A 16,217-nucleotide genomic window follows, 5' to 3' on the forward strand; every position below is an offset into this window, starting at 1 on the left:
GTAAAACTGGATTGGAATTAGAGTCGTTTACTAGAACAGAAAGATTTTTTTTGAATGCGAAACACCTCTAGAAAATCTAACTAACCAATGGTAAGAGATGACTTAAATAAAGTTCTTTCAAATTGGTGAAGAGCTAAATTACTTAAAAGCAGTTGTTTATTGACAGGGGCTTTTCTTCTAACATTATTGACCAAGCAGTTAAAAAATTCTCATCCCAACACATCAAAAGGCAACCTCTTGTTTTAGGAGATTATAAGAATTCTGTTGTCATTCCTTTCTTTCTATCAATTAGCTATAAAATTACATGTAATTAACAGAAATTTAACATTCGGGTCTTTTTTTTTTTTTCCCCCTTTTGTCAATTCAATTCCCAGTTCCATACTTAAGGACCCCATTCTGGATATAAATTCCCGTATAATTTACAGGATTCCTTGTCAATGTAGTTTAATTTTACATTGGTCAAACTAAGAGAGCCTTTCAATTTCACATTAAAAAACATAAGGCATATATTAGGAAGAGGAAACGCAGAAATCCTTTGTTGTCCAGCACTGTTGATCAGAAAAGCACACTTTCCATTTTCTGCAGCCAAAATTATTCAAAAAACATCTTCTGTTGGTGAATAAGACTTTTCTAGACATTTCACATTCAAAAAGATCTTTCTGTTCTAGTTAATGACTCTAATTCCAATCCTACAAGGAAATTATGTTTTAGTTTTCTTGTGTCATCAATAGATGATGCCAGTAGCTTGACTTCCTTCAAGTCATTCTTGTCTTATCACCATATTCTATCTTATTCATTTGCATTTGCATTCTAGTATTTAAACCATCAAAACTTGTCCTCCAAAATTTATAAACATTACCTTGATTCTTTTTGTTTAACTTCTCCAATAAGTGCCATTAATCATGATTATTTATTGTGGTTCTAGGTAATTTAAATCTCAAACTGAAAGTGTGATGACTTTTACTTAAATATCAGTGTAGCTTTCTTCAGTAGATCAAGTCCAAGATTTTTATTTTTCTGAATCTGAGATCGTTTTCTTTATTAACCCCTTTGAGCCTGGTAGTGAAAACGCGCGCTTATCGCGGAGGCCGGCAGTGTCTTCCGCGAGCGTCTCTCCAGGGCCGGGAGCTTTTTTGCTACTAAGCCTAAATCCATGAAATTTACGAAGTATCAATGCATTGTTTAATAATGCTCTATAGAGTATTTAAACAGCTTATGTTTTATAGATATTTTTATATATATACTTTAATTACCTTATTTCTTGTTTAAATGCATATTTTACACATTTTATTTTAATTACTCACCATTTTATGACTTTTAACATTATACATCTGAAAACTAAATATATTACTTAAAATTCTCTTTTCGTATGAAAAATTTTAAAACAGGGATCTACGCACAGTCCTACGTTACATTCCTTGAACTCGTAATAACTCATTTGCCGTTTTAGAGGATTTTTCCGGGAATGTGAACAAACGAAGCATCATCGTCTCATTTTCTTATCAGTCTCTTCTGAACAAAGTTTTGGAAAATGTCTTTCAGTTAATCTTTCAGAATCAATATCAGAATTTCAGAATCAATATCTGAAATATTTTGCATCATTTCTGCTATTTCATGCTCTGTTGAACATTTTCGACGCTTCGACATTGAAACGGTAAAACAGAAAGAATTCACGTCTAACAAGATCTAATTATTTTCTAAAAACTGAACTGTAAACCGAAATACTCAACGCTTTAGCGCATATAAAACTTCTACTTACAATAAACAACTACCACGTGCGAATAAAGTGCGATTTAAAGAGACGTCATAAATCATGCCATTCGGAAACATTTAGTTCCCCGTTTGTTTATATAATCAAAAACACGTGTATGTGAGTCATGCTTCTCTCATTTCGAGTAGAAGCTCTAATGTACATGTATCTGAAGCCATATGGACATACAGTGCCATCTTGTGGCAGAAATTATAGTTTGAAAAACGTTCCAAGGTACTGGCACAAATACGTGACATTCGGTAGAAAACGCTACATTGCTCTGGCACGCCTGCGTGTCGGCCGGTAGATAAGTGCGTTCGTTGCTGGCACGTATACGTGACAGTAGGCGTGAAGGGGTTAACAAGGGTGGATGTGGAGTATTTTGCCACTATTATTAAAAATGGATTTAATTCTTTTTCAGTTTATGTATTTCAGTAGCTTATAAATTTTTATTTATTCAGAATAATAGGACATAGCTGTAAATTGATCATTTGAATCCCGTGCTGTGTCGAAAATTTTTTATACAGTGAAAACATTGATTTATGTATAGTAAAACTCTAGAATATATTATGTCATGATTTTTCCATGAAGTCCTGAAATATACTACAGTACAAAGTCTTTAATCCGGACTTGTCGGGACTTTGGCGTTCCTGATTAGGCATTTTTCTGGAATTATAGATCATCAATTTACATCTAGTAAGATGGCATGCAGAAATTATAAAATTAAAAATATGAAAACGTAATTTATGAAATAAAGAGCAATTATGTTCTAAAGAGTATCAAAATTTACAAAAAAAAAAGCTTAATATTTATTTGTTTACTTTATTAAACATTTCTTTAATGCGTGCATGCGTAAAGCACACATTATGCATAGTCGAAATTAGAAAATTGCAACCAGAAAACTATTTGATGTGTATTCATGATATTTATAATGACGAGGAATTTGATTTAAATCATGTCAAAGACGGAGTACATCGAGATGAAATACTACATTTAGTAAGGAATTATAAGCCGAATAAAATAAAAACATCTGCCCTGAAGATGAGGATAGTGCTGACAGATCAACTTCCAGTTCATTGCCCGCTGCAACATCCCCCTCGATAGAGCAGCGTTAAATTGATAAACAGATATCGGAATGGTTAGAGAAACAATGGATATGCCTTGATCCATTTTTTTGCAGCAGTTCCACTTTTTGTTTGATGGACATCGAAACATTCTTTCACTTTGTAATTCCTTTGGCAGCTCCAGAATTGGAAACTCTTTTTGACATAATCGAAAGTTCAAATAATTTATAAAATTGCTGTAACAGTGTGCAAAAAATAATAAGCCGGGTCCAATTAGAAGATTAAGGAACAATGCAATCTGCAACATTAACTGAAATAGATAATTAGATAATTTTAGACTAGCTTATACCGTCTGTTATACATTAAACGTGCATGCGTAAACGTATTATGCACATGTGTAAAGGTACTATGTGCATGCTTAAAGGCATTATGCGTTTACGCATCTGCAGAAAGTTTGTAGCTTTGAGGTCAGAATTATAGATCATTCCGGATTATGGACGTCCGGATTAAAGACTTTGTACTGTATAACATGATTTTATGTTCTATTGCACATTATTATTATTGTTATGTTTTTCTTATGTAATCGTAGATGTGGAGTGAATAACGTGAACAGCACTTGCAGTATCAAAACAAAATTTATTAGCTAGTATTACTCAGGACAGCTCCAAAAACGCGTTTACAGTTGTTGAAACAGCAAACATGCTGAAACAATCAACAGCACAACTATCAGGGTATAACGGTGAAGACAGCTTCATGACAAAGCACCAGAATAATGCTTCCAACTCGTTTCAGTTGTTCTCAGAACTCTACGTACTTTCAAGACTCTCCATGCTACAGCTCATGAAGCACTAGAGGATACACTCGATAGCCTCGATGCGTGCTCTCGATGTACCAAATCGAGACTGGACTGACAATCAACTCGATGGAATAGGCACTGACTGACTGACTGCTACTCCATGTGCAGGCAGGGTTTATATAGCTACATTCAAGAACATTCTAAGCCAAACCAGTAAGAATTTGTTCCAGAAGGTTGTCTATCCGTCTGTGGGATATTGCCAATTTTGCCACCAAATGGACAATTTTGCACCAAATATGGCAACCCTGCCTTCCCTTGCCATTTTTCGGCAACACTAAACCCGCTTTGCAGGGAAGCTATCTTACCACAGCTGGGCATTTTGTAACACTGCCCCCTCCCAAGGAGGACTGCACGTCCTGGGCAGTAACATCCTTGGTCAGAAGCCAAATTCAATACAAACAAACAAAAGGTAATGAAACAAACAAAAAATACATTAAGTTATACCCGGGCTAAACCACAAGAAGATTTGAAACAGTTTGTTCAGCAGTCTGTAGTTTATTTGCATCATGCGTGCAATTCACCTCGGTATTTTTAGCAATTGGTACATATTTATTTTCCTCTATTTTCTGAAAACCAGTTTCGATGTTTGCATTAGAGTTATGAACAGAATTCAATTCTTTTCAAGCAGAAGTATCATGGTTTAGAATCAAATCCGTGTCTGCTCAACCTGCACTGTGAGACATACACTTAATTTGTGAAGTGGATGTATTTTCTTGCAATACTGGAACACTCTGCTTAAGCTGTACATCAGCTTCTCTCATCTCTGCATCAGATGCATTTTCAGATGGTTCAATACTTACTGTCTGTGACTTCGTAACTCCACTGTCAGCGTCTATGGAACTAACAGTCGTAATTTTTCTTTCTTCCACTTGTATTTCAAGCACTTCAGAATCGTAAGTTTCTTTTCTGTCTTTCATTTCTTCATCATTTCGTTCTGTTTCTTCAATTTTATTAGATGTTTCATCCTTCATTTCTTGACCTTTCTCGGCCAGTTCATTAGCTACTTCCTTCAGTTCAAGCCTCACTCTTGATAAAAGTTGTTACATTTTCTTCTTACACAGGGGTGTGTGGATTTGGAGTGAAAAACGAGAACAGCACTTGATGAAGTATCAAAATACAATTTATTAGCTATTCAGGATAGCTCCACAAACATGTTTACAGTCGTTGAAATGGCAAACATGCTGAAACAATCAGCAGCGTAGCTATCAGGCTATAACGGTGAAGATGGCTTCACGACAAAGCACTAGAATACAGCTCCCGACTTGATTCAGTTGTTCTCGGAACACTACGTACTCTCGAGACTCTCCATACTACAGCTTGCGAAGCACTAGACTATACACTCAATAGCCTTAACAATGCACACTCTCTATGCACCAACTCATGATACAGCCAATGACCAATTCGAGACTGGACTGACATTTAACTGATTGACTAGGCTCTGTCCATGTGCAAGGCAGGGTTTATATAGCTTTTGGGCTACGTTCGAGAACATTCTGGGCCAAACTGGTAAGAATTTGTTCCAGAAGGTTCTCCATCCGTCTATTCATATCACCAATTTTTTTGCCAATTGCGCAGTTTTGCGCCAAATATGACAACCCTGCCTTCCCTTGCCATTTTCTGGTGCCTGCTTTGTGGGGAAGCTGTCTTAGTGTGGCTGGGTATTTCGAAACATTATTATTGTTTTCAAGTTTTTTGCATAATTATTGCAAAACTGTCTATAATTTTCAAATTTTATTTAAATTTATGAATTCAGTTTTCATTTTATTAAGTCATATTTTCAGCTTACTCATCCTATATTATCATTAGGAATTTATTTTTTTATCTAAGTAATGCAGATCTGAAGCATAATTTTAAATCTTGCATGAATTCTAGTCTTGATCAAATTCCTCATCACATGAGTATGTCATTAGAATGTTCGTGGAACTTGTGTTTCTAGAAAGCAGCGAAGGAGGGGTTTTTTGAATTATAATTTTAAGCTTTTTAAACATAAATACAAGATTAAGGATGAAATCGAATAAGAAAGAGTTTATGATTAATAGGTCATAAAATTATAAATATAAGAGTATATTGGTAAACACCTGAAAATATCCGTGGCAGAATTCAGTCTGTGGGAATTCATCTGAAAAGTAGGTCAAACAGATTGATAATAATGTAAAATGATTTTTCTTATTGACATAGGATGGAGAAGTGGTAAAGATAGCAGATGAGCATTTCTGTAAAGTAGAATGGACTGACTGTGGCAGCGGTATCCATCATTGATAGGGTCATAGTTGGAACTGAAGTTGAGAGGGCATTGTCTTCTAGGTGGTGGGAAGTTTCTGTACAATCACAGAATGAGGACATTGAGCTGAACTGCCTATCGATGATTTTCATTGATACCAAACTGGCATGGATTGAAGTGCATGATTAACAGTCTGTTTGATTTTGGAAAATTAAACTTTGGCTAAGTCTTTTAATTAAGACATCAATGGACTTGATGTTTAGGTCAGAACGAATCATATCATTATGAATATACCAGGGTGCATTAAGGGCTAAATGCAAGGTAATACTTTCAGCAAGTTTTTGAAAGTATTATGCCAGATATTACTTAAAGTTCATAATACGTGTCTTAGCAGCGGTATCCCTGCTGGTATATGCATACGTAAGGATTGATTTTATAATTGATGTATAAAGAAGAGTTTTGTTTTTGCTTGACAGATGGTTCTTCCAAGTGAATGATGAAAATAATTCGGACCTTTGTTTTGAGCATAGATGCCAAATTAATTGAGAATCCAAGATATTTATAAGAATTACACCAGGGGATATAATCATAGAAACAGAAGCCGCTTATAATAAATTTCTCTAAACTGCATCATTTCAAAACTAATGCATATTTATTTGCATGTATAGTTTTTGTATAATGCTCATGAACTCTTATGTAAATGCTTCAACCAATAATAACTAAAAATTTATTAACTAGTATAGGTTTGCTGTCACTGCTTTCCTAACCACAGCATCTTAAAGTTCTTCAAAAACAGGTGCACCTATTTATCAGTAATGCATCAAGAGTGTTCATCCAGAACTAAACCAATGTTTTATTAAGAAATAATTGTTTTACTGCCCATGCTAGCAAATATATGTCTTTTCTTCTATATTATTACATATATGTGTGTATAGTCTTATATTTTGTATTTAAAAATTTTCCGTTTTGTCAAATCCGTTTGCTCCCATTATTTATACATTTTTCCTATTTTCACTTTTGTGTTTATATACTTTTGTAACTATCTTTGATTGAAGAAAGGACACATTTTTAAATGCTTTCTTTTAGTTTATATAATCAAATTTGTATTTTTAACTGCTTTTTTACATTACTGCAGCTTTATGTGCATTTTAAATCAGTTATATAGTATTTTTTTTTAATTTTCATTTTTGCTTTGTATTTAATAATTTATTATCATTATGATCTAGATATTTTGTGTATCTTATAAGACTAAATTTTAATTTTTTCTGTATTTCATCCTTTATCTCTGAAATTATCGTTTTAGTATTTGGAAAATGAAGGGGCAGAAGTCACATTGGTTGACGTTGGAAAAGAAACTTTACCTGATGGCAGTACTATACCTTTACCTCCAGTACTCTTAGGTACTTTAGGAAAGGATCCAAAAAAGAAAACAATTTGTGCATATGGCCATCTTGATGTACAACCTGCTGCAAAGGTATGTGAATGATATATTTTGTATTAAGTGCTTTTGAAAAGTTAAAAGATGCATTGGCAAACATGGTTGATGATAGCCATCTAGATATGAACTTACTAAAAAGAACATCTCTTTCATTCTGTTTGATGAGAAAGTTTACAGCTTTTACAATTTGCAAGGTGTATGTCTTGTTTTTCCTCTCAAGTTCATGAATTCTCCTACTCCTAAATATGTGGAATATGACTAAAGATGGTTTTGCAATTCTTGGCAGATTTCGATTTCTGTTTTAATAACCGATATCTTTTTGAATTCATAATAGTTTATTTTTATATAATAGAAAGATTCCTCAAAGTTGACCATACATAGTTTTGTATGATTTTGGTCTTCTGTGGCAATGGTCACTTTAGAGAACATAATTATTACTGTTATTAATGTTCAGTACTGTTATTTAATCATGTTGTCAAAAATAATTGACTGCTTTCCGAGATAGTAATTGAGGGAAGTTTCACTATACAGTCAAAATTCTTTAATCCGGACCTCAAAGCTACAAAGCTCAAAGCTACCTTTATGCATGTGCATAATACATTTATGCATGTGTGTTTAATGTATAACAGACGGTATAAGCTAAGCTAAAATTATCTAATTATCTATTTCAGTTAATGTTGCAGATTGCGTTGTTCCTTAATCTTTGAATTGGGTCCGGCTTATTATTTTTTGAAGACTGTTAGAGCAATTTTATAAAAGTAATCTTGAACTTAAGCTTGAACTTGATTATGGTCAAATAGAATTTCCGATTCTGGAGCTGTCAAAGCATCTACAAAGTGAAAGCATGTTTTGATGTACATTAAACAAAAAGTGGAATTGCTGCAAAAAATGGATAAAGGCATGAAGAAAGTGACAGAGAGGTGATTTGTTTCTCTAACCATTGCAAAATCTGTTTATCAATTTCATGCTGCTCTGCAAGGGGGGGGGAATGTTGCGGCGCGCAATGAACTGGAAGTTGATCTGTCATCACTATCCTCATCTTCAGGGCAGATGTTTTTATTTTATTTGGCTTATAATTCCTTATTAAATGTAGTGTTTCATCTCGATGTACTCCGATATGATTTAAATTAATTTCCTCATCATTATAAATATCACGAATATGCATAAAAAAGTTTTCTGGTTCCAGTTTTCTAATTTCGACTCAATTTACGCATGTGCGGGTTGAAAGAAATGTTTAATAAAGTAGACAAATAAGTATTAAGCTTTTTTTTTTTTTTTTTTTTTTTTTGTAAATTTTGATACTTTTTAGATCACTATTGCACTTTATTTCATAAATTACGATTTAATATTTTTAATTGTATAATTTCTGCATGCCATCTTACCAGATTTAAACTGATGATCTATAATCCGGAAAAATCGATAATCCGGAATCGCCGAAGTCCCGATGAGTCCGGATTAAAGACTTTTGACTGTATTACATATATATTGTTGCGTGCGTACGGGTTCGTAATAGATCGAATGCTCATAGAACTGATAGCTTGTTATTTTACCAAAACAAACACTTCAGAGTCTTTAACGTTCCACAAAAATACTTATTCAGCTCTTCACAGTATCACAGAGCACAACTAGTAGCTACACTTTAAACTACTAAATAAACTACTAAAATGGTAAATAAATATAGTGAACTTTAAAGAGTGCATTTATTCTATTGTGGTTTATGCGCTGTCCACAAAGTAGATTTAATTCAAAATTCGCTAACTGTTAATTCAGCATATTTAAATGAAATACAGGAAAATTGCGTATAATTTCACATTCCGTACAAGGAAGTTGTGTGGTGTTCATATCAGATTTTTTATTAATTGTACACCCACAAAAGTCAGCAAATCATTGATGACTTTGTAAACTGGAGAAAGACGTTTGTTGTTTATCATTTCTGGGTAGTTTCAGTTCATAAATAATAATAAAAAGAAGCATTTTCTACCAAACAAAAAAATTTGTGATAAAACAAAAATCTATGTTGCCAGTATTTACACTGTTACAGCCAGTGAAATTATAGTTATACACTCTTAGACAAAAAAAAAAAAAAAAAAAGGTGTACCACGACGCATCGAGAAGATATAAAGCAAATTAGACACAAGTTGATATGTGTACAGGTTTCAACGGAAAATGCAAAATTTTACATTTTGGCTGCCAATGAATTAATGGTTATTGCTACAGTGCCTCTGATCTAAGCAACTGGCAGGATATTTAAGAGGAGAAATTACGATTCCAAGTCATAAATTCTTCATGAATTTCATTCCGTGTACTCTGGTAGACAGTAACTATGCCTTGTATACATGTGCATGAATGATATGCGCAGATGTCAGAATTTGAGAGAGGTCGTGTAGTTTGACTCAAAGAAGCCAGTTGGTCTTATCAGTGAATAGCTAGACATTTGAGCAGGAGAGATGCCACTATAAGACAATGTTGACGGGAATGGGTGAAGCCTAGCCACACACAGCGTCAAGAAGGCAGCGGTAGGCCTAGAGAAGCGACAGAACGGGAAGACTGAGCAATCGTCAGAGCGGCACTTACAGCCCCTGATGCATCATTATCATCGATTGTATGTGCAACTAGTGCTTCAGTGACCGCAAGGACCATTCATAGATGGCTGACAGAAAGATCAGTCCCGCTTTGAACTGAGCTCCAATGACCAGCGAAGGCGAGTCTGGAGATGCCCCGGACAGCGGTGTGATACCAACCTGTCTTCTGGCAGACAACCAGGAGTGATGGTCTGGGGTGCCGTTTTATTTCATTGTAGGACACCTTTGGTTGTCATCCGTCACAACCTTACACAGGGTTCGTATGGTCCTTAAAAGTCTTTAAGTTTTTTGGAATCGATTTTTGGTCCTTAAAAGTCCTTAATTTTGGCCAAAATCGGCAGAAGGTCCTTAATTTTAGTCATATGAAATTTCTGTCTGTTTTTGCGACTGCCATTTTGAGTGTGAATTAGCAGTTTGGAGGTATATTTTTGGCAATTCACTGATAAATAGGGTTATTTTAATGGGTTATGATTTGTTCCTATTTCTAATATAAATGGTGGGATACTCGAGTTTCTGAGCAAGAAGTGAAACAAGTATTTCGAAATTATTTCACTTTTTCTAATGAAGAGCTCTTAAACAATTTTTCGCTTTGGGGGATGTGAATTCTTTATTGAACGGATCTAAGTTTGGCGACTTATCTAAGTTTTGGTTCTAAGTAAGATCTAAGTTTTGGCGATTTTTAAGATCAGTTTCTATAGAAAATTTTAAATTCCAAGAGCTGGGAATTTTTCAACGTTTTTTTAAACATTCTAACATTGATAAATTTCATTAAAACAATGGTATTATATTGAAATTATATTTAAAAAGTAACATATTAATTTAAAAATATGTTTTCAATTTTTTTCATGATAACAGTTTTTTCATGTAATTGTCTCAGAGTATTCTGAATTCTCAGAATATGCATCAGTTTTCTCTATAAAATTAATTAATTAATTTCACACTTTTTTCGTCTGATTTTTTTTTCAAAATATTTCTGGCTGTTTGCTGTTACAAAACTGGTAGGTGTATTTTTTCTTCAGGACGTTAGAGATTGCAACTTGAAGAAGGATGCAACTTGGAAAGTTTAGAAAGATTTGAAGGCAAGATTTATAGACCCACGATTCCATAAGATTTTAGAAAAATGTGACAAAATGAAAAATGTCACTATGGTATTAACACGTAATGGATGTATTTTACAGAATGTTTGCAATAATTTCTTACTTTTTGGATAGCATCTGGAAGAACAACGAAAACATAATACTTGAATGTTTTACTTCTGATAGTAGAATCTTTTTCATAACATGCTTATCTTCCCTTTATTTTCTCTACTTTTCACTAGACACAAGTATGGAAAATATTAAAAATGCTTCTAATCTTATCACATGGACAGCCATTATAGAAAGGAATTTTTTGATTAATAAAGAAATTGAAAACTGGCAATTTAAAAAATTCATCTGATATGTCTTAATGCATCATACACTGGTCTGACGCTAGGCATTTTCCCACCTAGTGCAATCACATGGAATATTAAACCTCTCTGTGTAGATCCTAAATTTTGCTGACTAGTGCCTTTCTAAATTCTGCTTCCAGTGCCTGCTCTAAATTCTAAAAGTTTTGCCATTTCTACATTTTGTTGCTGGGTGTGTCACTAAATTCTAAAAATTCTGCCGCACCAGCTCTGTAACCAGCCCTTACCATATATATTGCATATCTCTTGTGAATAACTAATATTACTAAAGAAATAAAATTAGCAACTTTTTCTATACATTTTAAAAGTATTTAGTTTTTGTTTAGAATAAAAGAAATATTTAATTAAATCCAAAAATTCTAAAATGGAAAGAAAATGTAGACAAAAGAAACTGAATATATAAAATTATTCTTCAAAGATATGTACAGTTATTATTATGTAAATTACCTAGTTGTTTACAATTTCAGCTTTTACTATAATTTCCTTTTTGTATTTTTTCCCCAAAATGGGAATCACCTATACATTTTTTAAACTGAGGTGTTTGGAGTGTAAGAGGAGTGTGTTTCTGACCTCCACTTGCTCCTTGCATTAGTTCCTGCCGCCTCTAATAATTTGTAATTATTCGTCTTTGCATTACTGCTGCCGACATTTGAATTTGTTATGATGGTAGAGTTACTTAGCCAGCTTAAAATTAAATTAAATTGTATAGTCTTTGACCACTAGTCCACATTTTTTTGTTTGAATTTGATTGTTCTTGTTTAATTACATCACCCCAAACTTTAATTGATTTGGTTAGCATAAGAATATACCTTTAAGTTCATTTTAAATAAGAGGCTTATTTAAACCTTTGTCTGACTTTGTAGTTACTTTGAGACATAGCGATAATTTGTCGCGTCTTTTGAGAGTTTTTGGATTATTTAACTTTTACCAGATCAAGTAAACCCTCATAGGTACATTGTGGAGAGGGTGACAATTTAGGAGATAAAGCACGCAGAAGCTAATAAGAACATTGGTTTTGAATATTGAGAGAAATTTCTAATTCTTAGTAAAGACGCTTAAAGAGAAGGAAATCGATATAAATTAGCCAAAATGTCTGGCCAGGCTTCAAATTAAAAAGGAGCATAAATATTTTGTTGAGTGTTGTTGCTATAAAACGTAAATGTTTTGTAGCTTTTAATGTATAATTATCCTAATATCATTGAAGAATCAATGACATAAATTGCATTTATTTTAAAGTGTGAAATTTTATTAGATTGTGATTTTAATAGGTATTTTTATCAATATTGTTAAAAAAATAGGTAAAATTTAATAGTGGTGATGTAAATCCATAATGACTAAGGTTATCTAACTATCTAATTTAATTTATAACTTAACTGCTTACCTTTAAAAATTATCTGTGCATATTAAAGGGAGTTATTGCCTTTCATTATTTCTTAGCGTGGTACAAGGTAAAACACAAAAATGTAAAAATTCATGTAAAACTTATTCTTCTTATCTAGTGAGACCTAAAATAATGCATAGCAGCTTAGTGTCACCTCTGGTGCTTTAGTGGCTTATTGGAACCTTAAAGTATATTAACTGGATTACATCTCCTCGAACTCTGCATGGAGCTATGACACCTTAAAGTATATTAACTTGGTTTTAATCCCTGGAACTCTACATGGAGCTATGACACTAACTCCAACAGATAGAGCCCAACTAACTTTAAAAACTAGCTAATCGTGACCACATTAGGCCTTTCAGTTTTGTTCTGGTCTGCAGGTCTGTCTTTAGGCAAGGAACAGCGGTGACAACAGCCAGTCTTTTGTTATAAATCATTCTTATTATGATTTTACTTCTCATTTTAACCTATGACGCTTGATATAAAATCTACCGGGCTATTCACTAAACCTCTAGATTGAGCAAATAATGAGACATTAAAAAAAAAAAAAAAAAAATCCAACATGAAACATAACTATTAGTAAAACATAAATAAAATGTCACTTATCTTCTTTCAAATATGCTGAACTATTATAAGTGTAAACTATTTAATGCTGTTTGATAAATTTCATAAAGTATATTTTATACTCAAACTTACTAACAGTTATGTTAATTAAGTTATGTTTAACAATAATGCATCCTACGTAGGGATCTATTTTATTTTTTGGATGGTATTACAAAAGTTTGATAGAGGTTGCTAAGTTCAGGCATAGATAGTATTTTTAATTGAACTTATTAATTATTAACACTTATTAGCCGAATTTCAGACTAACCTAAAACCGCCATTGGGGGTCAATTTGACCCTCATAAAAAATGTAAGTAGAAACACAGTAAATGATTGAAATGATGCTGAAATGACCACATAAAAGAGTTTTTAGAGGTTTTTATTTATTTTTTATACTTTAGAATTTTTTTCGTGCAATTAGTGCAAATTAGCACATATCTTTCAATGTAAGATTACAAAAACAAAAGTCTATGTAAAACAAACAAAAGATACAAATGCAAAAAGTGGAAAATAGAACATATGCAAAAAATTACAAAAAAACATAAATTGGGAATAAACACACTATTTTCCGAAGTTTGTTATACATTACCACAGGTGATACAATATGAACGCTTGACAGTGACAGCAGCACATTTACCACAAATTGGTTTCTGGCATCCCTCACAGCTGACAACAGTCTTGTTTTGTCCCTTGCAACTTTGAAATGCACATTTCTTTTGTTTAAGTGTCTGTATTTGAGCAATCGGGGGGGGCATCTGTTGCGTAGTGCACCAACTCGTAGTTGTTCCACAAATGCAAGAATAAATTCTCGATGGGAAATAGAGGTGCCCAAGGATTCTTTGAATATAATCCAAGCATTGAGTGCAGCAATGTCAAGGACGTAGTAAAACACATGTACAGGTCACTTGCGACTTCCACTACTTGTACTATATTTCCTCAGCATCTGATCTGTGACATCAACGCCACATTGTGTACTGTTGTAGTAAGTGACAGTGTTCAGTTTTTTTCTTTATGCTGTCATCAACAAACACATTAAACTGTGCATCGTGCTCAGAATCACGACATTCTTTTTGCTCTTGCACCTATATATTGTGAGTGTTTTGACTCCATTTTTCAGCGCAAAAGATGAATATCGTGCCGAAGAAGTGTCACGAGCAATAGGGGATAATTCTCGCTTATTCAGATGCATCGTCCCGACAATTGTGGTTTCTTTCGCAGAAAGTTCATCTGCAAGTTTCACAGAAGTAAAAAAATTGTCAGTTGTGACAATGCGTCCGGAGTTTAGATGTGGTTGCAGTAATTTGAAAACTACACTTTCCATAAGTAGTAAATTAGTTGGTCGTTCTTCATCCTTGCCCAGATAAGGATAACCATTCAAAACATATTTGGATTTTATATCAGTTGCTAGCCAGAATGTAATTCCAAACTTGTCCGGTTTATTCACCATGTACTGGATAAATCTACGTCTTGATTTACAAGGCAACAATTGTTCATCAACGGTTATTTCTGGTCCAGGATTATAGCATAAATAACAGTTTTCCATTAGCTTGTACCAGGTTTCAGAAGCGAGAGCAAATTTGTTAATGGCGAGACGATCAGCTCTGGTGCTTCGGACATCGAATCTGAGATACCGCATTGTTTCACTGTACCGATTGCGTGACATTGTTTCTTTGAACACAGGTGGTCCCCAATTCTTGCTCCACAAATCATCTTTTCAAGGAGGGCAAGGCACTCTTGTGTACTCATTCCTCTTCCTCTTGGCATTGCAATGGAGAGAGAATTGTTCCGTTCTGGATTTTTATTTTCTCCCCTGAGTCATCACGATAAGAGCTGCATGTTTCCCAATGCGCAGAAAACGAAAACGTGGCATCAGGAATTCGAAAACGGACATTCGCTTAAAAATTTTCTTATGAGGGTCAAAATGACCCCAGTTGGCTGTTTTAGGTATATCTGCGATTATTTATTTAATTAATTAACATAGAAATATGAAAAATTGGCATAGTATACTTGGAAACATTTTAGAAAAAGTAAAAAAATATCAGCTTCGAAGCTCAGCTGTATGCTAAAAAAAAAAACGCGGAAAATTGGAAAAAAAGGTCAAAATGACCCCAACGGCGCTTTTAGTGTTAATTTGCTATTTGCTCATATGTCCTTAATTTTTTTCATTAATGGTCCTTAAAAGTACTTAATTTCCATGTGCAGAAATGTGGTACGAAATGTGGTGCGCAGTGATACGTCAACGAAGTTCTAAGGCCCGTTGTATTGCCCTTCATGTCACGCCACCCTGGGCTTACATTTCAGCAAGATAATGCCCGCCCCCACACTGCACATGTTTCTACTGCTTCTCGAACATTACCTTGGCCAGCAAGGTCACCAGATCTCTCTCCTATTGAGCATTTTTGGAGCATTATGGGCAGGGCCCTCCAAACAGCTCAGGATGTTAATGATCTAACGCGCCAGTTGGAGAGAATTTGGCACGATGTCTCTCAGGAGGACATTAGCAACCTCTATCAATCGATGCCAAGCTGAATAACTGCTTGCATAAGGTCCAGAGGTGGACAAACGCGTTACTGACTTTTTCACTTTGTGAACCTCTAGCACTTCAATAAATCATCCAGTTTTTCTCAAACTGTAATCATTTGTTTTTCTCTACATGTACATCACTTCTACCGATTTTCATTCTATTCGGATAACTCTTTCTTGGTGCGTCTTTTTTTTTTTTTTTTTTTTTGTCTAAGAGTGTGTATGAAGCTATTCAGTGAAATGATGGTTAAATATAAAAAGTACAAATCCATGTGTATGCATTGCATATATAGTATGTGCATCTGCATGTATACTATGTGCAGTTTTACCAAGTACCAAAAAATATATTATT

General features: G+C 33.9%; 1 protein-coding gene across 4 annotated transcripts in view; it reads left to right on the top strand.

Moving 5' to 3' along the window:
* The window catches only part of Cndp2 (Cytosolic non-specific dipeptidase 2), a 91,090-nt gene that overhangs the window by 16,138 nt on the left and 58,735 nt on the right, over positions 1–16,217 (top strand). For all 4 annotated transcript variants that reach the window (XR_004759922.2, XM_035371141.2, XM_035371142.2 and 1 more), the window contains one exon: positions 7,195–7,365. Coding sequence is in view for 3 of the 4 variants with exons in the window: in XM_035371141.2 (XP_035227032.1) it covers positions 7,195–7,365 (171 nt within the window). In the remaining variant the exon portion in view is untranslated. The remainder of the gene's footprint in view (positions 1–7,194; positions 7,366–16,217) is intronic.

The sequence above is a fragment of the Stegodyphus dumicola genome, chromosome 7 (genome assembly GCF_044657685.1).
Source record: "Stegodyphus dumicola isolate Sdum_Otavi_A_Nest chromosome 7, ASM4465768v1".
NCBI classification, from domain to species: domain Eukaryota; kingdom Metazoa; phylum Arthropoda; class Arachnida; order Araneae; family Eresidae; genus Stegodyphus; species Stegodyphus dumicola.